This window comes from Notamacropus eugenii, chromosome 4, assembly GCF_028372415.1.
Source record: "Notamacropus eugenii isolate mMacEug1 chromosome 4, mMacEug1.pri_v2, whole genome shotgun sequence".
Lineage (NCBI taxonomy): Eukaryota > Metazoa > Chordata > Mammalia > Diprotodontia > Macropodidae > Notamacropus > Notamacropus eugenii.
In genome coordinates, this window is record NC_092875.1 from 443,289,884 (window position 1) to 443,312,531 (window position 22,648).

Consider the following 22,648-nt stretch of genomic DNA (forward strand, 5'->3'; position numbering starts at 1 on the left):
GCCAGTTTGATGTGTTGTTCCTGCCCAGTCACCCCTATTTTTTCCTGGAAGGCATTTTATGATGACACCCATAGGATCAGACCCATGAAAGGTACCGCTGACACATGACAAAATTGTGCAAAGGATCACAATTATGCATCCATTTCCATCTGTAAAGAGTGAGTCATACAAGGATGTGTGTGAGATGGGAGTCCTACCTTGGGACACTGTCTCTTTAAAAAAAAAAAAAGACAAGACTTGGTCAATGCAAACTCCTCCTCCCAGGGTGGTTCCTTTTAAGAGCAGCAGGACAGTTAAATAAAGCCCCAAGCATTGCCCAGTTTAGATCTTTACTCTTTAGGAGATCACAAAGGTGCTAAAGATGGCTCAGCAGTTTGTGAACAGCAAGATCAAAGCTGATAGGGTGGTGGTCTTCATCAAGCCCACCTGCCCTTACTGCAGAAAGGCTATGGAGCTTCTCAAGCAACTGCCTATTAAACAGGAGTCCTTGGAATTTGTCGACATAACAGCCCACAAGGATACAAATGCGATCCAGGACTATTTGCAACAGCTAACAGGGGCCAGAACCGTGAGTATTTGTATTTGGGGAGTGTTGGAGGGACGTTGGTTTAGTGGGTGTGTTGGGGTTTTTCTCTTTACAGTCAGGGACGTTTTTGTTCCTTGTCTGTATACCAGGAAAAGGAAAAGGGGGAAAACAACTACATTAAAGCCTCAACTAACTCTGAAGGATAAACTGCTGGGACATCTTGATTCTGGGCTGTCTGTTTCTAAGGAAGGAGAGGAGTTACTCAGTCTCACTGTCCTGCTTGAATGGCTAACTTGGAATCCAGCTACCAGACCTCTCAAACCCGAGAGAAAAGAAAGGAGATAGGTGAAAAGGCATGGCATGCTGTCCTAGCCAGGCTCAAAGTAACTTGGGCAGTCACACTGCCTGCAGAGGTTTCTGTTGAGGGAAATTCAGAGGTTATTTTGAGTCATTTTTGCTAATGAACCATTGCTTCAGCTTATAATGCTTCTGGGTAGGGGGAGAATCCGGAAAAGAAGAGAGCAAGGAAATTGTAAAAGAGAGGCAAGTTTCTGCTCTTTCACTGGCGGTGTGTTCTTTCCTCTCTTCTCATTTACACTGATTGCCTAAAAAAGGTTCAGTTGTTTCGTTCTGGTTTGTAGTCAGCTCCCAGATGGAGAACACAACACTGAAAGGAAGAGACTGAGAGAGCTGTTGTGTGGCTGACATCTAGATAAGGACAGGTCACAGTGTGCAGGAAATGCCCAAAAAGGGATAGGGTAAAAACAAAACAAAACTTTATGGCACTTAGTGTGTGAAGATGACTTGGATCTGAGTCTTCCCCTTACCATGGGTGAAAGTGGGGGGAGGGGGGCTTGTGACAGCCATAATTTATGAAAAAATAATCACGAATCCAGTCACCAACACAGTGGGGGCACAGTAGCTGTCAATCTGTTTGTTGCTGTTGTTTTTAAAGGAAATCACATTTAGGAGAAATTTCAACATTCTGAACAGGAAGTGTACATTTAAAGAGGAGGTGTACTTGCTGCTGTGTAAGGCAGTGAGCTCCCCGTCACTGGTGATATTCACATAGAAGCTTGGGTTCCAACCCAAGCCTCCTGTTTCCAGAGCCCTTTCTGCAAGCCTGGATGAGAAGCCAAATAGTCAACCTGGCTTGCTTGGAATGGATTATGGGTTAAAGGTGAACGTTGTGGATTAAAGTAGCCTTTCTGCTTCCAGGATGTAATAAGTAACAGTTTCTGGCACACTTGACTTTGTTCCCACAAGCCCACTTCAGAAGTGGGTGCCAACTCTGTCCCAGAAACTACTTGGCTTGTTTTTTCAGTCAATGTCTGGAGGAAGCTTTTGCTGCATGCAACTGAAAGATATGACCAGCTTCCAAAGTCTGAGTTACAAAAAGATGTAGGGCTGCACAAGATAAAGAAAATTGCTTTCTTTGTGACAGGCTGCCTTGCTTAGGAGCTGACTCCAGATCTGCATATGTAATGAGTGACAAATGCTCTCAAGAGTTCCATGGATTTTGGAACCTGCAGCCTTGAGGCTACATATGGCCCTTTAGGTCCTCAAGTGCAGCCCTTAGAGTGAATCAGAGTTTGGACCTAGAGGGCCACATGTGGTCTTGAGGACATGGGTTCCCTACCCCTGGTAAAAGGCAAGTATAAGCCAAGCCTTTTTAGCAGTGTTACTCTGATAATGAGAGGCAGATAAAAGCCAGGAAAACCAATATTCAAACCCACTTTTGACATAATGAGTGTGTAACCCTGAGCAACTCCTTATAAATTACAGAGAAGCTGCCCACCTGTCTTGTACAGAAGGACTTTCCTCATCAGGGAGTTTCCAATATCAATGAAATTATGAATCTAGATAATTGTGTGAAGACAGGTGAGTTGTAGAATGAACAAATTGTCACTCTTTCCTTAGAAATGAGCAGATGCAATTTGATCATACACCGACAACAAAAAATATTATAGAATCACATTATGAACTTTGAGGGTTCTTCTCTACTCACTGCTGAAACTGAGAAGAACCAGATCTTTGGTGGGAGGTCAGGAAAAGTGTCCTGTAGGAAGTAGCTCTGATCTGGGTCAGGGAAAGACTATCCTAAGGTACTGGACTGAAGCCTGCAGAGGTGGGAGGAGAGAGAATGTCTTCTATGGGGAATCTAGAACAATGTGACTGGAATGTAGAGAGGGGGTGGAGGGAGTAATGTGAGGGCATTCCGGACTTATATTTTATACTAGAGACAATTTGAGAGCAGGAGAGTGACACAGTCAGACTGATCAGTTTTTAGGAATATCATTTAGCAGCTATGTGGAAGATGGATGAGAGAAGGGTTGGGATCAAAGGTAGGGAGAGCAATAAGGAAATCCCAGCAATAGTGAAGGGGAAATGTTGTGAGCACCCCAACTAAAGAGGCTGTATGTAGTATGAGTGGAGAGAAGGTGCTAGAACAGATAGAGGGATCCAAAGGATGGAATATCTAAAATAAGCCACTTTCTTTTTTCTTCTCACTTTTTGGGGGAAGTCAGCTTTTTGTTTTTAACATTGTCTTTTGTCCCATTTCTCTTTCTTCCTCTCTTTTCCCCTCCTCCTATCATCACCAGAGTTTTAATGAGAAAACAGACATTTAAGGCCCAAGATACTACAGAATCCCAGTCCCTGAGAGTTCACTCTCAAACCCTTGCTTCATCCTGCTCTCTCCTGAGTTACTAAGCCTCCAGAAGAATTCATTTTTCCACTTCCTCTTTGCTTTTGTCTCCTCGGTAGAAGGACCAGAATCTTAGAATACCTTAAAAACACCAAGCTGCATCAGTTGAAACAGTGCATCTGCTCCTATGAATAGATGAAAATTTTTATTTCAAAGTAAAATTATATCTGCTTGTAATGATTTGTATTTAAAGTACATTTACACTGAGAGGAGAAATTATAGTAAAATTCATTAAAATCCTAAGAAATTCTCATGTCAGTTGACACCAGTATTAAGGTGATTTCTTGGGAATATACATAGTGATTATAACAACGTAAATGAAAGGCAACTGATGAAGTCCAAATAATGTTAGTGACAAATGTGGATTCAAAAGAATACATCATTTTTCCTCTTCTCAGGAAGGCAGGGTGGGGTGAGCCACCTGTTGAGAGAGAGAGAAACAGTTGTGCAGTGCATAGGATGTCAACACCATCCCTTCTTTGGTAGGATTTTCATGAACTTTTTTCTTTTCTTACCAGGTAGGATTCTGGGGGGGTCATATATTGGGAAATTATTATAATATTTGAAAGAGAGTTTTCTTTAAAAAAAAAAAAAGCCAACCACAACAACCAAAACTTTGAGTTCTTTCAACTGTGGGATTGTGGGGCTAGTCTCCACTGTAGGAGCCATTACCCATACTGTGTTTCTTTCTTTCTTGCTTGTCAGTCTGCTTTGTATTTAACACCCTCCAATGGGAAGGTTACTACCACCTCCAGTTAGGAAGCTCCCATGTTCTTTCATTATTTAAAGAGCCATCTCTATTTAAAATGAAACTTATGACTGGGACTTGGCTCCGAGGCAGCCATGAAATCATCGATGTTCCCATTCATTACAGGTTTAGTGTTTGACTTGAGGCCTTATGTGTACTGTCTACCCACAGGTATTTATTAGGACTTTTATCCCTAATGTGTCTTTTTTTCTTTAATTGATCCTAATTACAGTTAATTGATTTTGTCCTGTAACCACCTAAGTTACAACTTTGTCTCTGAACTTAGTTCAGAAATTCAGCTGTCCTAAAATGAGTTAAGTTTAGAAATCTAGTTTTCCTGCTGATCACTACTATTCTTGCTTGAGGGAAATCTGTTAACCTCCAGGGATGAAGATGGACACCAGGGAGTCTGCTCTAGTATCTTTACACTTCAAGGATCTCTGGTTTGTTATGCAAAGAAATCTGGTCCATTACCTCTAGCCTTGCAGATGGACTCAAACAATTCTTACTCATAAGACAGAAGGATGGTGTTGTGGCTAGCCTCTCATCCCAACTTTCAATATTGTTTCCCATGCCTCAGCTCTGCAACCAATCATGTTGATTTTGGCATTCGTGATATTGAGCTCTTTTTAACCAATCATAACTTGTTTTCCAGCTACGAAGGCTCATTCTTTATTCTGTACTCCTCAAGATTATAAAAAAGAGCTGTCTGGCTCACTCAGGGGAAGCGGGTGAGTGGGTCTTAGCTTAGCTGGGGAAGCTGAGATTCTATTTATTGGTAAATTTGTGCTTTACAAATAAATTGATCATACTTGGAATTTTGTGCCTCAGTTTACCCTAATTTTATCTGTTACACTAGTTTTTACCATATAACATTCATTGGTTTAAATGGGAGACTAACGGGCACTTCTCAAGTGGAAGATGTTTTCTACTGATTGTGAGCAGTTTTCTGGTGCATATGTGCGTCTATCCAGACTACCTGGTATAGGAAGCAGAGTGCTAACCTGGAAGTGAGGAAGACCTCTGACACACATAAGATCACATAGGAAAATCTCTTAATCTCTCAGTTGGTTTAGTCAACACCTTAGGATTTATCTGCTAAGACATTATTATTTGCATCTAGCTTGGAAAAGGGAGTCTTCATACCAGAAGTTTCCTAGGCTGGCAGAATTACAGGCATGGCCCTTTGAGATAACTAGTTATGCTGTTTATCATTAACTTTGTTTTACTCCTGAGGAAATGGTTCTCAAATAGCTGTAAATATAAAATACGGAGTTTTCTGGAAGGATCTTTGTTGGAGAAGGGGGGGGGGGAAGGGTGTGTGTGTGTGTGTGTGTGTGTGTGTGTGTGTGTGTGTGTGTGTGTGTGTGTGTGTGTGTGTGTGTGTGTGTGTGTGTGTGGATTGGTTGAAAGAGAGGGACTTGCTCTCCCAGGGCTAGCTAGTTGTGGCCTTGAATTTTCCCTCTCCAAGTCCAGCCCCCTCCCAAAGCTAGAGAAGAACATGCTAAATTAATCATGTTTGCCTCAGACATCTAAGAATGAGAGATTACTAGAACGAAATTACTTTTTAATGTCTCTTCAGAGGGAAACTTCGTTGCTGTGGGTTTTGCATTTGTTGCTAAGCAACAGTAACAGGCTACTTGAAACATGGTAGACAAAAACCCTCATCGATACTTCTTTATATTCAGTACAATTTCATTAGCCTTTGATCATATCTAACACCTTTTCCTCCTTGCATGATACAGTCACTTTGAAAGATATATATATGTATATATATATATATATATATATATATATATATATATATATATATATACACACTGAAACAAACTTTAAACCAAAAATCCTCACGCTTGCAACATGCAGGAAGTTGCTCTTGCTACAGACTATAACTATTTCTCTACCTATAGACACACACACATGTGTATGCATATGCATGTACATATATAAGTATATGCCGCTGTGGTTCAGTTGTTTTTCAGTCTTATCCAATTCTTCATGGCCCTATTTGTGGTTTTTTTGACAAAGGTACTGGAGTGGTTTGCCATTTCTTTCTCCAGATCATTTTACAGATGAGAAAACTAAGGCAAGCAGGGTTAAATGATTTGCCCAGGGTTAACATAGCTATTAAGAAGCCAAGGCTAGATTTGAACTCTGGAAGATGTCTACCTGACTCCAGGCCCAGCACCCTATCCCCTTCCTCACCTACCTTTCTTTGTTTTGTTTCTGTGTGTGTGTGTGTGTGTGTGTGTGTGTGTGTGTGTGTGTGTGTACATACATACAGATGTTTGCTGTAATAAGAGTTCTTTGGTCATGGAGAAATAATAGGACTAATCAGAAAATATAATTTCTTTTAATCTACTCATTTAAGCCCTTCACATCTACTGTTTGTGCTTTTTATTTTTCTTTAGGTGCCTCGGGTATTTATTGGTAAGGACTGTATTGGTGGATACTCAGATCTCGCAGCCCTGGAACAGAATGGCCAGTTGCTACAAAAGCTTCGACAAATTGGAGTGTTACAGTAATTTCCAGTAAGTGCCAATCATCAGAGAAGTGATAAGGTTCTTGGAAAGCTTAAGAGAATAGGAATTCTTTGTCCTGTTTATTGTGCCTTGTGTAATCTTGCTGGTTAGGGGGGAAAGATGTTCAGCCGTCTCTGAGTGTAGTTTAGACATATGTATATGAAATATATTCAGGGATATTAGTCACCTGGAACTTTTCCATTTTACAAGGAGTGAGTCATCCTGGGACTGGCATCTTGCCTTACCCTTATTTACCTAGTAAATGGGGTTATATTTGTTACTCAGTTTTTTGGTGGTTGTTGTTCGCTCATGTCGAATTCTTCATGATCCCATTTGGGGTTTTCTATTTTCCTCTCCAGCTTATTTTGCAGATGAGGAAACTGGGGCAAACAGGGCTAAGTGTAGTAAGTATCTAAGGCCGGATTTGAACTTGGGAAGATAAGTCTTCCTGATTTCAGGCCTGGGACTCCATCCACTCTGCTTTCTAATTGCACTGTCCCCCATTCAGTTGACTCCAAGACCAGTGGTTTTTAAAGACCAGAGGGGAACTGTAAAAAGACACCTATCCACAAGGATCTCAGATACAGAAACTGGCTGAATGAATGAACTACTTGTGTGCCAAGAAATCTGACCTCAAGACACTTTCACTACCTGTGTGACCCTGGTCAAGTCACTTAAAGCCAAAGGTCTCAAAATTAAATAATTTTTAAAAAAGGAACTGACACCAATTAAGTCACTGATGACTAGATGAAACAAAACAAAGGCAATGCCAAGAATTCCTAAAGGGGACTGCAAAATACCATAAAATATTACTGAGTCAAAACATTAATAATACAAAGATTCATTTACTTAGCACTGCTAAGAGTAGAAAGAACCTTGGATTTGAGTCAGGGTGCTAGGTACAAATCCTACATATATCTGCTCCTACATGAACACCTGCAGCCTTGGACAAGTCACATGACAGAAAATTGTTAGTGTAATTAACATAATGACAGAAAATTGTTATTACCAAATGTAATATTAACTGTCACTACCTCTTAATGGTCCTAGCAATATTGGAATTCCAGTCATGTCCTTGCAGTCCTACCCTTAAGACAGGTGTGGTTCATCCTAACCTAGTGGACTCTAAGTCCCACCCTGGAATCTTACCCAGTAAACAAAGCCAGCTTTAGCTAGACCAGTTTCCAAAGTGCCCCCTTCTTTTGGGATTCATGGCATGAAGAGCAAAACAGCCAGAATGACATGGTTTTCCTTGCTTGGATTGCCAAGGGTGGGTGGCACCAGGATTTGCTACCTAACATGCCTTTTCCCTCCTTTTATCCTAAAAGTATAAGAGCCTTTTATGGTGAGACTGCTGGTGGGACATCCTCCAGGGTGGCAGGTTTGCTACCCTGTCATCTCAATGAATGACACTTTATTTCTCCACATATGATTTTGATTTATTTGAGGACTTGTCATACTTAACCTTGCTGTGCCTCAGTTTCCTCATCTGTAAAATGAGGCAGAGGCTGGAACAGAGGGTCTCTTAAGGGCCCTGTGAACTCTAGATCTAGGCTCCTAAGTGCTTTCCTCACAACACTAAAGGAAAGTATTTCAGAGACTATATTCCAACTCCCTTATTTTACAGCTGAAGTAACTGCAGGTTACTTTCCCAAGTTCTCACAGGTGGTCAGCATTAGAAGTAGAGTTTGGAGCCAGATTCTCTGACTTTGAAACCGCTGTTCCTCCTGCTGTCCCACAACCCCTTTCACCTCCCCCAGCCCCACCCCAGACTCTAGAGCAAGTTGTGGGGGGAGGGAAGATCTTTTAACCTTTATTGTGTCATAGATTCTGATAGTCTGATGAAGAAGCCTAAGGACCCCTTCTCTAATGTAAAACAAAACATCAGAAAAGTTTGTGGACCCCAGATGGGGAACCCCTACAGAGAGAAAATCTGAATTTCTTGAGGAGTCCCATGAACAGAGCCATGTCTCTGACTATTCAAACCTGTATTACTTGGTTTTTCTTTTCGCTCTTTCCATCTTCCTGTGTTAGGAAAGGCAACTAAGCACCCAGTCTGATTGAGAGTTTGTGTCTCTGTCTCCATGTCTCTTTCTCTTTTCCTATACACATGTAGACAATATGTATTGTCTCTATGCAGGGCAGGTAGGAGGCATAGGAGATGAAGCACCGGACCTAGATTCAGGAAGAACTCAGTTCAAATCCAGCCCCAGGGGAATGAACCCAACTGAACAACACTATCTATATATAGACTATATATTGCACACACACGTACCATAGGACATATATTGTTTCATCTATCTATATCTGTCTATCTGTGTATATACACACACACACACACACACACACACACACAGAGACATTTATGTCTGTATTGACGTAGATTCACAGGTATGTCTATAAATGTGTGTATGTACATACATATATAATACCTGTGTGTATACATTACATGCATATGTACATACATATATGCATGCATATACTGTATCCTCCCCATTTGGCTTTCTATACTTTCTGAGGCTATACAGTGTTCAGAGCTGGAAGGGACCACAGAGGTCATGGAGCTTTTGCTCACTTTGCAAATGAGAAAAGGGGACGAAAGAACTGATACTTTCCTCTCAGTTATCACATAGACAGTGCTTTGATAGCGTATTTTGGAGTTACTTCTGTGACAGATCATGTTTGAATCTCATGCATGAATATTCTGGAGAAGAGGGGAAAAGACAGGGGAGAAAAGTTACCTTTTCAAAAATAATCTTTTTTCTTTATTCTACTGCAGGGCACTTGGAAAATGGAATCTTCTGTGATGCTTTGCTGGAACACACACCAATTTTGCCTCTCTTTCAGCACCTCCTATCCTGCAAGAACGACTTTTTTTAGAAATTTCTAAAATGTTAAACCAGAAAGAATTTTTTCTTTTCCTTCTGAAGATGTTACTTTCACATTCCCAAACGAGCCAGTATCTTATAACTTCTTAGCCAGTTCAATATTAAAAATAATTAAAATAAAAATTTCAGCTTACCCCAAATCCCGTGGGAGAACTTCAGAGGACCTTACTCCAGTTCACTATTTTCTTCAGTCTCCATCTTGTGACCTCAGTGCATAGCCAGGCTTGATTTTATTCTGGTTTAATCTTCTAGCTTCTAAAAACTTTTACCAGGTTTTGATTTGGGATTGAATGAGTTTAAAATCGGAGATTTATAGTTTGGGATCTGGAAGAGGCCTCAGAGATTTAAATGACAGGTTGAAGGATATTCTTGAAAGTGCTTTGTCTTGTTCCTCACATATTTTTTTCCCATCTGCTAGCATTCCCAGGCTATGTTTACATAGGATCCTAGATTTAGGGTTGGAAGAAGGGATCTAAGAGGCCATCTGCTCTATCCCACTGGCTTCACAGAGTGTTGGGAGCAAATCAGTCTTGTAAATGAAATGGTCTGAAATTTTGACAACCTTATTTCAGTAACTACAGGTCTTTTTGGAAATTGAAAATCCTTCAACTTAAAATTTTGCTTTTGTTTTAACATTAGCAAGCACTGATACTAGTCACAATTCTCAGGAAGTGGTTTCATTTCCTAGAACTTTTTGTTCTAGAAGTGATCCCTTGCTAGGTTAAGTTCCTATCAGGTTCTTAAAGTCATGGCCATAATATAAAATATAGAAGGGTGAATGAAATGTATAATTTAGAATTATAAACAAATGAAGTCATGTATAATTTCGGTGGGTACAAACTAAAATAATGGCCTTGCGTTCTGTTTTTTCTTTAATAATCATGAAATAAAAGATATTAATTGAGAACATTGTCTTGGTTAAATACTATTGAATAATGCCTCTTAAAACGAGTACAACATGGAAGAGGAAAAAGAACTGTGGGTCAGAGAGAGTTTAGAAAACTCATCCGATAGTGGAGCAAGAATAAAAGTACAGAAATAAACAATCAAACCTCCAGTGAGCTCATAGTCTTAAGACAGAAATGAAAACCAGGGCACGAATAATTTTGTCATTATTCCTTTCAGTTAGTCTCTAGCAGCCACTTACCTCCTTCTCAAACCATCTACATGACAGCTTTTCCTCAGTACACAAAGTTGTCGGTAAGGAATATGCAACCACTAATAGTAGCCACCTTGAGATTAAGGGCCCTGCATCCTATTTGCATACGCAGCCGGAAATCTAGACCCCTAACATTGATTTTGGTTCACTTTGAGGCCTGGGAGTCTGGAACTTACTGAAAATCTCTAGCATTTACCTCACAATAGTTCGTAGTAGGTTGTATAATGTATTTTGACTAGTCTAGCTTATTAGGCATTTTTCAAGGCAATCATCTACATAATTCTAAAATGTGTTGTCTTTTCACAGCAAACATACCAAAAGAAGAAGGTACAGATTGTACTGGAGCCAAATCCCAGACCAACTAGTAAAACTCAAAAAAGTAAAATAAAATGCTGGCCAGCTAACAGCAGTTCTCTTTAAAACTATTTGATATTTCCTGGCTTTCAGTGACTCCTCTGGTGCTTTGGGCTGAGCTGAGGGGGTGGGGAGGAAAGACAGCAGAGGAAGACCAATGAAAATGCAAGTTTTATAAAGTCGCAGCTCACGCTGACATTTCATGCCAAGTGTTTCTTTGCATTTGGAAAGTCTGGAGGGGAAAAGCCTTTTTTTCACCCCCTCACTAGCTTTGCATTCTTCTGGTGTTTTTACAGCTTGGCTGTCTTTCTTGTCTAATGATGGTGTTTGGAATCCTTTGCATACTGGAATCTTTTTTCCCCCAGGTTTGTTTAATTTGGAAATAATAGCATTTTTCATTATTCACCTTAATCAAGTGGACATGGAGTGCTTGATATGGAGGGCTACAGCACAAAGGAGGCCCTGGGGACCAGCCCTTCCACTGTATTCCATGTATGTAGAGCATTTGTGCAGCTCTGCCTCACTTAAATCCAATTCACAGTTAAGACATCACCCTCATGTCACTGGTCCTCTTTGAGAAGAATGGATGAACAACAGTCTACGTGATGTTATGACTGATGTCATACTACATGGATATTAGAATATGCAGATCTATGCAAATGATGTGTAACTTAATGCTGATGATAAATTTTAACCAATGCAAAAGCTGTTGTCTAACTCTCCCTCTGTCAGAGAGATTCTTCATCTGTGTGTGTGTGTGTGTGTGATATGGACCCCTATCGCACTGTGGTATTATGGGAAAAATAACTCCCACTGAGTTCATGTGGTAGGTTCCTACTACTGAAGAAACCTATCCCAAGGCAGAAATTACAAAGGTAAAAACCTAAGGTTTATTATGACCAAGCACAGGTTCAGGAGGAAGAAAACCCCCAAAGAAAGATTAGGATTCTACAGGCTTTTATAGACAAAAATTATGTCAGAAAAATAATTTTTGACAAACAGCAATCTCATACATCCTGTTAAGTCATAAAAGTTAAAACAGTATCATAATCTCAAATAGCCCCTAAAGAGACAGTTAAATCTTATGTAGAGAAAGTTAAATAGGCTATAGGTAAACTAAGTCTGGTTACAAATTAAACTATATTTAAAGGGTTCACAGTGGGGTAGTTGAGAGGAAGGTCTACATGCTTCACGGAATCAGAGCCAATTGGAATCCTTCCTCAAGTAAGGCAAGTCCAATTACTTCAGGAAGCCTTGGTTCCCCTTTCGGCTTTTTATTTAAGGAATGTTTGAGGTCTTGAGTAAAGTTTCACATCCCATGAAAACAGATTTCAGCCAGTTCAATAACCTAAGAGAAATGGCCCTGATCTAATAAAAATGAATAAAAGGAAAGCATTACCCCGATGATGTCTATGGATTGCTTTAAAAAAAATACACAGGCTTACAAAGGAAACGTATTATAGAAATACAGTAATCAAATTATTTTTAAAAACAACTTGGTGAACTCCAGGTTAAGAACCCCTGCCACCAGGTCTTGCCTTGAACTTCTCCCTCTCTGTCTCTTTCCATCTCTCCCCCTCCTTCTCTCCTCTGTCTGTGTCTACACTGAAAGGAGAGAGGTGTAAAGATTAACTTGCTAATAAAGTCAATGCATGGTGAGATACTAATGACATACAGACTTAAGTTGAAATTGTATTATTTCCTGATATCTTTCCCTTTCCTAACCCCATACGTAGCCTAAGAGAAAACACTTGATTAAATAGTATTTTTATACCACAGCGTGAATTCAATTCAGCAAACATGTATTAAGTATTTAAGTGAAAGACACTGCTAAGAGCTTGTAATTAATTAATTAATGAAGAATGCCATAGACTCCTGCCTCAAGAAGTTTATTATCTAATGGAAGCTACAACAGAGTATGAAATAACATGTGGTGATGATGAAAGAGAGATCCGAATAGTGTTCTAAGAAAATGTGAGAAGCAATGATCACTTTCAGTTGGGGAAGGAGGGTGATTCAGGGAAAGGTTCTTGGAGGAAAAGGAACTTCAAAGGGCACATGGAAAGGAGGGCCTTCCAAGTATGGCCTGGGTAAATGCTGGAAGCTGGGGGAGGGGAGGGTAAAATCTGGGAAGAGCTAACAGTAGGTCATTTTCCTTTTATGTAGGTGCTGTCTTCCCCTCTATAATGGGAGCTCTTTGAGAATGGAATTCTTTCTCTTTTTCCCCTCATTTATTCAGCACTAGAACAGCGTTTGGTCCACAGCCTTGACCTCTGAAAATGTTTTTTTATCCATTCATTGAGAATACAAAAGGTATTTTTCAATGTCAGTTCTTGGCCACAAGGAGCTTCCAATCTATAGATAATATTACAAAAGTAAGTTGGATTTTATAAAATTTATCAAATTTTTCAACAATGGGACAACATACTAACTTGAGATGCAGCCAAAGCAGTTCTCAGGGAAAAATATTTTATTATTAAAAGGATCATCAACAAAAAGAAGAAAAAGATCAATGAATATAACTTTAAAAATTAAAAGTAACAGTAAAAAAACCCAAAGACAAAAATAGTATCTAATAGGTTTTTGTTTCAAGCAATATTATGAGTTAATTAAACTAGAAGACAATTATCTGAAAGAAAATGTGAGGAGGGGGGGAAATTAATGAAATACAAACCCTTAGCTAATTTGATTGTGAAAAGCCTTAAATGATTCTCCCAAGGAGTTTCTATTTTCTCTTAAAAGTTGGAATTTTTTGGGCAAAGGAATGACAGTCATTTACGTGCTTTAGGAAGTTTAATTTGATGAGTATGTGAAAAAGGACAGACTGGAGAAAGAAGAGACTAGAAACAGGAGAACTAGGTAGGAAGTGATTCCAATAGTACAGGGAAGAGGTAATGAGGGCCTGAAATTGGAAAGAGGAGGTGAGAGGGTGGCACAATAAAACTTGGTGATTGAATGTGGGTAGTGTGAAAGAGGGAAGAGTCAAGGGCAACTCACAGATTTCAGATATGGATGAAGGAAGAATTTGTGCCCTCCACAAAAAAGAAAAAAAAAGGAATTTGTGAGGAGGGGCAGGTTTTTAGGGTAACAGAGATAGTTTCTCTTTCCATGTGTTGAGTTTGAGATGCTGATGCGACACCAACGTGGGGATTTCCACTAGGTAATTAGAAATGAAGAACCAGAGCTCTAGCGAGAGGTTGGGACTAGTCACAAAAATTCATATGAAGTCAGAGAAGTAAATGAGAACGCTAAAGAGAAGGGCCCCAAATGAAGTACAGAATGTTCTTTCTAGAAGTTAAACAATGAAAGGCAGTCATGGTTCAGTAGCTTAAGAGGGTGGCAGGGAAAAAAGCATATTGGTTTTTTTGGGTTTTTAAGAATGGAAGAGACCTGAAAGTCTTTGTAGGAAGAGGGGAAAGAGCCTATAGAGAGAAAGAGGTTAAAAGTGAGATGAAGAAACTGATTGCTAAAGCAAGGTACAAGAGGAGACAAGAAGGAATTAGGTTAAGGGTCCAAGTGGACGGATTAGCCTTTCCAAAGAGGACCACCTCATCCTCTAAGTTTGAAAGGAAAGAGGGGAAGATGTACAAAAGCTTTGAGATGTGGCAGAAGCTCCAATCATGTGGCCTCTATCTTATCAAACAGGTTCTCTGCAGAAAGAGGAGATGATACAGAGAAGGAGCCTAAGAAGAAAAGAAAATGTTTGGACCTGCTGCTATGGAAAGTCTGAAAGGCAGTCAAGTGGAGATGAATGAAGGAATCACGGTGCGATGGTGAGGCTCCTTTTAAGGCTAAGAAGCATGCTTTTATAATTTGTCCAGTGGACTGGGCCAGTCTAGTCCAATAATTCAGAATTTGGGGGTGAAATACAATAAAACACCCATGGCCAAAACAAGATCAAGAAAAATAATGTTGCTTGTACAAAGAAAATGAAAAGAATACAATTACCCTCCACCTCTGCATTCACCATGGCAACAGCCCTGAATCAAAAAGATTTTCCATAGGCCAGTGGAAATCCTACTAATCCTTTGGTTCACCAGCTCCCTATAGACTGGTCTTTTTTTACCTTTGGCAATAAGAAAGAAATGGTCATGGGTCTGTCTCTAGTTTCTAAGACCAATCCCTTCCCCTGAATCATGTCCTTATCTCCTTCAAGGGAAACCGTCTCAGTTTATGTAAAGCAGATATTGCTCCTATCAGTGTTCTAAAAGACCTTGTCAGAGTAGCAGCAGATAGGTTAGGGTGGCGTTAGTATTAATCCAAGGTTGGAAATGAAGGATGAAAAAATAGAGGGATTTAAAAGGTTCTTGGAATGGTCAACACAGTTAAGACTGTTGTAAGAGATGGATTGAACTTATGTTTCCTCAGAAAATATATAATATTTGTAATACCAGTGATAATCATTTAATATCATTTTTGGACCTTAATAGGGGCCAAAGCCTGAACTAATCACCCAGGTCAGATGAGGTTAACAAGAGCATTCTTTATGAGATCCTTAACCTGGTACACTATCTTGAATAATGGGACTTTTTCTTAATATTTTATGGACACATACTATATTATGGTTTGTTAATGGTAAAGAAAATAGATATCTTGGGGTGTAATTTCAACTGACACTTTGTCAACTCTTATCTTATTGCATTTACCACCTATTCAATTAAGGTATCACTTAGCCTGTTTACCTTCTTAATCAAACTTTCAGGTCTACACCAGAAAGACTGTACATCAATTAAGGGAATTCCTTTAAAAAAGAATTTATATCATGTCATTCTATAAAGAAAATGAGGAATGTGGCCCATGTGGGCTGGGGTGAAAACCCTGGAATGCTAGCCAAAGGAGAACAAGGTGGGAAATTCAAATTGGGAATAGCGTAAAAAGGCTTGCATTAGTCTGAACAAATGTAGCAGTCCATTAGGAATGGTCCATTCACTCAGGAGGAATGAACATAAAAATTAATAAAAGCTTTCCTGATTTCACAACAATTGTTTAAAGTGAGTATATTTCTAACACTGTAAAGAGAGGCCAGGACACAGATGATGGAGTGGGTGAAAAGAAAGGAACTGGAGGACCAGAGATAAGGCTATAGATAGTTCTGAAGTTCAAGGTAGAGGGCCAGGTGGAAGAATAGGAGGGTACAGTAAGAGAAGGAAATTTCTGAGTTCAGAATTTTGAGAAAAAGTAGTTTCAGGTGATGGAGAGTTCTAAGATAAAATCAACCCTATCTGTGTTTAAGGTAAAGTAAATACAGAGGCCATGGAAGTGGGGGAGGGAAGTAACCTGGGTGGTAAGTATTATCACTATAAATACTGAAGTAGCTAAAGTGTGGAGTAGAAAACTGTTATCTGGTTATATTGAGGAAGATAAGAGAGGGTCCCATTGGTTGGTAGATGATATGCATAAAAATTTGGACAGGGTGATATAATGGTATGGTATTATTGAGTCTAGGGGTGCCGGGAACTGCGAAATTCAAAGGCAAAAGGCCTGGGTTCTTCCACAAAAGAATTCAACTCAAGCCTTCTTTCAGTCAGAAACAAGGTTTATTAAAACACCGGTTGGGGTGGGTGAGATTTTAAGAATCCATGCATTTGTGAGGCTTGTATGGACAAGCAGGGCGATTTTAAGAATCTGAGCAATTCATTGGGGGCAAGATAGACCAAAGACTGTGGGAAGATCTGGATGTGATTGAGGAGGGGCCAATAACCTGGAGTGATGTAGAGATCAGGACAATAAGAAGTTGATGTTGGCTAGCCATGGGGCAAGAGGAGTATCAAATGAGCAGAAGCTTGAATTACCTTGGACAAGCAACAACTCCATTGGGCTTCAGTTTCATCTTTAAATAAAGTACTTGGACAAGATACTGTCAAAAATCACTCAGGATTCTAAAGCTATGATCTTACTTCTTAATTCAAATGATAATGAAGTAGAGCTATTGACCATTCAACCTCCCACCCAGTTTTGATAAAATTGGAACAGGAAAAGGCTGGAGTGTTCCTCTTAAAAAAGACAGGTAGAACTTACTTGGGGCTAAGATACACATCCAATCCTAGAGTAAATTGAGATGACCACGCAAAGACCCAAAGAAATCATTTAATCCATGAACATGTATATCTTAAGAGCCTATTCCATTTAAGACACTATCACAAACACTCTAGGAGAAATACACCATCCAGCCTTCCCACATACATGGGGAGACATCCAGCATGAAAGCCTGTTATATCTCATGGGATTTGGGTTCTAGTACTGAGAATCAACCACAAGGCAATTAGGTGGTGCAGTAGATAGGGCACCAGCTTTGGAGTCAGGAAGACTAATCTTCCAGATACTTATTAGCTATGTGACCCTGGGCAAGTCACTTAACCTTATTTGTCTCAGTTCCTCATTTGTAATATGAATTGGAAAACAAAACTGCAAACCAGTCTAGTTTCTTTGCAAGAAAATCCCAAATGGGGTCTGAAGAGTCAGACGCAACTGAAATTGATGATACAGTGGTTTAAGATTTAAAAATAATATTAAGGATTGACTTTGTAAAGCCCCTAATTTATTCTGTAACCTGAAGATGCCCTAAAGTCCTTTCCTCCCTTATCTTGAACCTGTACGAAAAGAAATGCTTTTGTCTCCTTTATGCTGTGTTCCCCAGAGTTCTTTAATCTTTAACCTGTGTCCTCCTGCCCTGTCCTCAGATCCTTAAACCATAAAACTTCCCTTATTCTAGCCTTGTCTCCCCCCATCCTGGGTTACAAAATTTCCCCTGCCTCCCTTATCTTGTGTCTCCTATTCTGTCATCCATCTTCCTCTTCCTGTCCCTGATCTGTAACCTCTAAAACTACATTATCATTCTGAAACCTTTATACAAGCATTAACTCCCCCAAATATTTGAGTCTCACTTAGCTTTCTTGTTAGGAGACCTGTGATGTTTTTTCACGTAAAATAAAGCTCCCAATGGCTACAGAGAAGGTCTAAGTGAATTCTTTCATATCTGAACCTGCTCTCCCAACTTTGACCAACAAACTGAGAATGAATGGCAGTGTGGTGGAGCAAAGAGAGCCAGCCTTACTCAAGATTTATTCAAATCCTACCTCTGTCACACACTGGGTGTGTGACTCCTGGGCAAGTCACTCTCAGAATACAAATTCCAAAGAAGGTGTTGATCTGGGAGGGGAAATTCTGCACTAGAACTTGACTACTTGTAACAGTAAGCACCCTGACATACAGGGGCAACTTTTGAGAGGTCAACAATTACTTTAATCAAGCACATGTATCACTCAGTTAGTTCAGGGGAAAAAGTCAACAACCTGAATGAACTACAGAGAAATCAAAGATCAACAGACATGGCTTTTTCTATCTTACCATAATCAATACATACACCACAATTCAACAGACAGGTTCAACCGTCTGACCATAGGTATCAGAGAGGGAAGCACCAACATCTGGGTTTTCCAAGCTGGGAGGCTCCCAAGCGGCTTCCTAGAGTCCTCCTCTGGCCAAACAAACACTTCTGGCCACTAAGCTCCAAAGTAAAACCTGACCCTCAGAGTATTTATACACTTTTTCAGAGACAGAGAGCATGACCCCCCCCCCCCCCCACCCCGACCCAGTGCCTCAATAGAAAAAGCAAAAGGTACTTGGGACCCTCCTACAAAACAGCTCACTAATCAAGCTTCCCATCAATGTGTGGGGAAAATCTTTAATTACATCATTCAATCAGAGGCACTTTTAGTAAAACAAAAGCAGCACAAGATTCTACTTTTCTTGGCCCTACAGACTCCAATAAAATCACAGGTTCAGTCCAAAACAACAACAAAAGGAGAAAATGGAGAATGTCACTTCTGCATCAGATTATTCCAGTGAAATCTGAACGTGCAAAGGAAGACTCCAACCAACAACTATTTCCATCTTTATTTAATAATAATCTTAATGTAACACTTTCCGAGGACTAACTCCCAGTGCCAAGAACGAGCCCGATCAGAAGCAAGACTTAAACCCAGATCTTCCTGGTTTTAAGGTCAGTTTGCTATCCCTACCACTCTGCCTCTCATCACATAATACCATGTATTATAGTTCCCTGTGTATGTATCTCATCACTGTCTTAGATTACCACCAAGAGGGCAAGGACTTTCCTTGGATTTCTTTTTTTTGAGCCAAGATTCTATCCCCTATACTTTTTTTTTTTTTAGCATAATTGGGCGATCTAGGAGTGAAGTTATTATGGAGTTTAAAAACTGTTTATGTTATAGCTTTTAATGTGAAAGGAAAACAAAGTTCATCCTTCTCTTTTTTCATTAACCAGATAAAGTTGTGGAGCAGTTTTTTCTGATTTCTTTTTCTCAATTATTTGCAAGTCTCATTATTATTATAGAGTTTTATACTACATAGGCTTAAGTTGGCATAATACTACTCTGGTATTTGCACAAAACTAATTGAAAGTCTATATTTATCCATAGGAAATCAATTATATCATTTGCAATCCTGCCAAGAAAGCTCCTCTCTGCTAGGGGAGCATTGTACTTAATCCTTTCCTTCAGAACAATGCAATATTTCAGTAGTCCTTCACCTGCATTTCAAGGTGCAGTCTTTTAAGCGCCCTACTATAAAGCTGGTTGATTGGTTTACTTGGAGGCTTTTTTGTAATTCCATTTTAGTTCCAAGAGGAAAGCATTCTGAGTTTTTGTAGTAATGATTTGTTATTCAGTTGTGTCAGACTCTTCACTACCCCCTCTGGGGTTTTCTTTGGCAAAGATTGCCATTTCCTTCTCCGGTTTCATTTTATAGGTGAAGAAACCGAGACAAACAAGGTTAAGTGACTTGCCCAGGATCACATAGCTAGGAAATGTTTGAGGCTGGATTTGAACTTCCTGATTCCAGGACTGGTGCTCTGTTCAGTGCTCCACCTAGCTGCCAAAAATGATAATAGATAGTATTAATTATGGGATGCAGGCTCTGGGAGTCCCCTAAATTTTCCTGGAATCTTCCCACTTGATCTGGCTTTTCATACCCAAATCGGTTACCCTTAACCTAGCCTAGCCCTCCATTGTCTGTTATTTCCTGGTAGCTTTCAACTGCTTTCCACCCTTAATCCCATTCTCTTGGTTCCTTGACACTCCCATCTGGACTCTCCCTAAACTCCTGGTCTAGTCACCCCAGACTACTTGGCCATTCCTAGATCCCTCCCACAGTCTTTCTCTATATAAGATCCATCTTGCCTCCATGAAGGTGCTCAGATTCAGTCTGTCCCCAGGCTTTAGACATACAAATGCTCATATTCCTTAAGAGTCTGGCCAATACTGTGGATTTTTAATAAGCTTTGGTTTTTTTTGGCTGAAAGAAGGCTTGAATTCATTTGGGGAGGACTCAGTGTGTTGGTATTTTGGAATCCTAAGCACCCCTAAACTTCAACATTTATATAGGGCCTTGAGATTTGCAAAGCCCCTTTTGAGTGTATTATCTCATTTGTTTCTCACAACCACCCTTGAAGTTGGTTGCCTTTCATGAACTCTGGTCATCCTGACTCCAAGTCCAGCATTTTCATCCCTTGTGGCATCAAGGTCATGTACATTTGTGTGTGCACATGAATCTGCCCAATTCATACCAAAGAAAGTAGAGTTCACGTTATAGGGAAAAGATCTGGTTCTATTCAAATTTGTACTTTTATCAAAAATAAACATCAAGCCCAACTCAAAGGGGGAGTGGGAAGTCATTTTTCTATGAGTTTTGAAGTAATTTTGCTAATGACCAGAAAGGCAAAAGTTAAAAAAGGTACTGGTAGGAGTAGGGAACAGGAAGTCCAAGAAAATTTCTGAGCCTGGAGCAGCCAGGCAAATGAGAAAGTATTTACTAAGTAACTCTTCAATACATTTGAAAAAAATTCTAAAGACTTACAAAACTGGTTTAACCTAGCTTCATTCAATAGACCCTTTAACCTTAAAAGAACATGAAGACAGGACATAGTCATCTATGTAAAAGTGTTTGTGGAACCAAAGCACTGGATTAAATCCAATGCCCTTCCTGTTTCTTACAAAGTTGGGCCTTAATAAAGTGAAAAAAAGAATCAACATCAGAAGGAAGACTCCACTTTTTGGAAATTTCTTTCAAAACCTAGCAAACAATTAAAATGGTCTATTTTAACATATAAATGGCACTAGATCTCTTGTATAGGTGAGAATTTAGCCCAATTCATAGGTGTAAAAGGTAGTATATAGTTCTCTTCTAATTGTTTTATAGTATGATCTTTAACATCCAGTTCAAGGGTCAATTTTTAGTTTACTGTGGCACATGGTATAAGGTGCTCCTTTAGAATTATGGTTCCCAAATTCTTGGTCATTTCTAGCATGACTAAGCCAGGACAGAACACAGACAGGTACACAGCGATTTATTTATCCAGTCAGGAGTGTGACATAGCCCATCAGTAAATAGTGGGCATATACATCTCACATGTACATATGCATACATATGCATACACACATATACATAGTCTCTCCTCCAGAGCTCTGGGACCCCAAGAGAGTAACAGTGGCTTACAAAACATTTTTCTGTAAGATAAGGTAGGGCAAGAAAAGAGAATTCAAAGAATGCTTAAATTATTCTAATTGCTTTTAGCATAGCTATTTACACACCAATCCAAAAACAGGACCAGTATCTTCTTTTTCAATGAGTTAATTAGCATTTCTCTAGCTTCTACAGCAAGCCTTACCAGTGAGGATAATGAGAAGTGGGTGCGACTTCTCACCCACTATTCTGGGACTATTCAAAGTCCTAAGAGCTTTCCTTTATAATGTAAAGTGGTTGAAGAAAGGGAAATGCTGAGGGAGACATTTAGTAGCTGTCAAAGAGGCTTCACAGAGAAAAGGCAAGAAATATAATAACAAAAATAGGACAAAAAAATAGAGTCAGTTATTTCTCCCATAAATTTACTCTCAACAATACTAAGTCATTATTTGGGCTGCTAGATGGTGTAGTGGATAGAATGGATAGACTCAGCTTCCTGAGTTCTAATGTGGCCTCAGAGTAAGCATGGTCAGACCGCAAGCTGATCATAGGCAAGTGACTTTGTTTTCTCATCTATAGAACGAGCTGGAGAAGGAAATGGCAAATGACTTCAGTATCTTTGCCAAGAGAACCTCAACTGGGGTCACAAAGAGTGACACATGACTAACAACATTATTTGCTTATGATAATGTTTAATATAAAATTTTGGAATAATCTCTTTGTTCTCTCTGAAGTAAACTCAGAGAGTGCCTCTTCCTATGTCAGCAAAAGCCAGCCAAGGCCGACTCTACACTCCTTAAGGAGACCTTTAACCTAAGACACTATATCTTGAATAATAAGACTTTCCTTTGATGAATCTTATTATCTATAGACACATACTATGTTATGACTAATGGGACTTTCCTTTGATCTATAGACATATACTATGTTATGGCGTATTAATGATAAAGAAAATATAGACATCTTAGATCATAATTTCTATTGAACATTGTTTACCCTTTCCTATGTCAATTATCTGTTTAAGGGAGAAAGCCTGCCACTTACTAGTGGTGGGGTTTCTTTCCTTATCACCGAGACATATGCTTACCCAGCTTGGAATCTCAAGGCCTGACTAACATTGCTTTGTTAATTGTCCTGTCTTACTGAATTTATGATTTGCTTAATTAGGAGAGTTTCTTTCTCATGGCAAAATGTACTTAAGACAGATGATTTCTGTACTAGATAGTCAGAGTCACCTCTGACTCCATAGCGCTATGTAACTG

General features: G+C 39.5%; 1 protein-coding gene and 1 long non-coding RNA gene across 2 annotated transcripts; one reads left to right on the top strand and one right to left on the bottom strand.

Moving 5' to 3' along the window:
• The first annotated feature begins 243 nt into the window (after window positions 1-243).
• Window positions 244-10,298, top strand: GLRX (glutaredoxin). Its single transcript, XM_072606089.1, has 3 exons — window positions 244-568; window positions 6,393-6,512; window positions 9,283-10,298. Exons 1-2 carry the CDS (start codon window positions 362-364, stop codon window positions 6,504-6,506), a joined length of 321 nt encoding a protein of 106 aa, XP_072462190.1. The 5' UTR covers window positions 244-361; the 3' UTR covers window positions 6,507-6,512; window positions 9,283-10,298.
• LOC140501936 (uncharacterized) lies at window positions 3,366-9,331 on the bottom strand. The gene is made up of 2 exons (XR_011966439.1): window positions 9,245-9,331; window positions 3,366-3,654 (listed from the first exon to the last, which is right to left on the bottom strand). It is a non-coding gene; the product is annotated as an uncharacterized lncRNA (long non-coding RNA).
• Window positions 10,299-22,648: the final 12,350 nt, after the last annotated feature.

Excerpts from the sequence above, each read along its gene's own strand:
- GLRX (XM_072606089.1), top strand. The coding sequence starts at position 362 with ATGGCTCAGCAGTTTGTGAACAGCAAGATCAAAGCTGATAGGGTGGTG. Across the intron at positions 569-6,392 it reads AGCTAACAGGGGCCAGAACC|GTGCCTCGGGTATTTATTGG; the intron begins GTGAGTATTTGT and ends ATTTTTCTTTAG.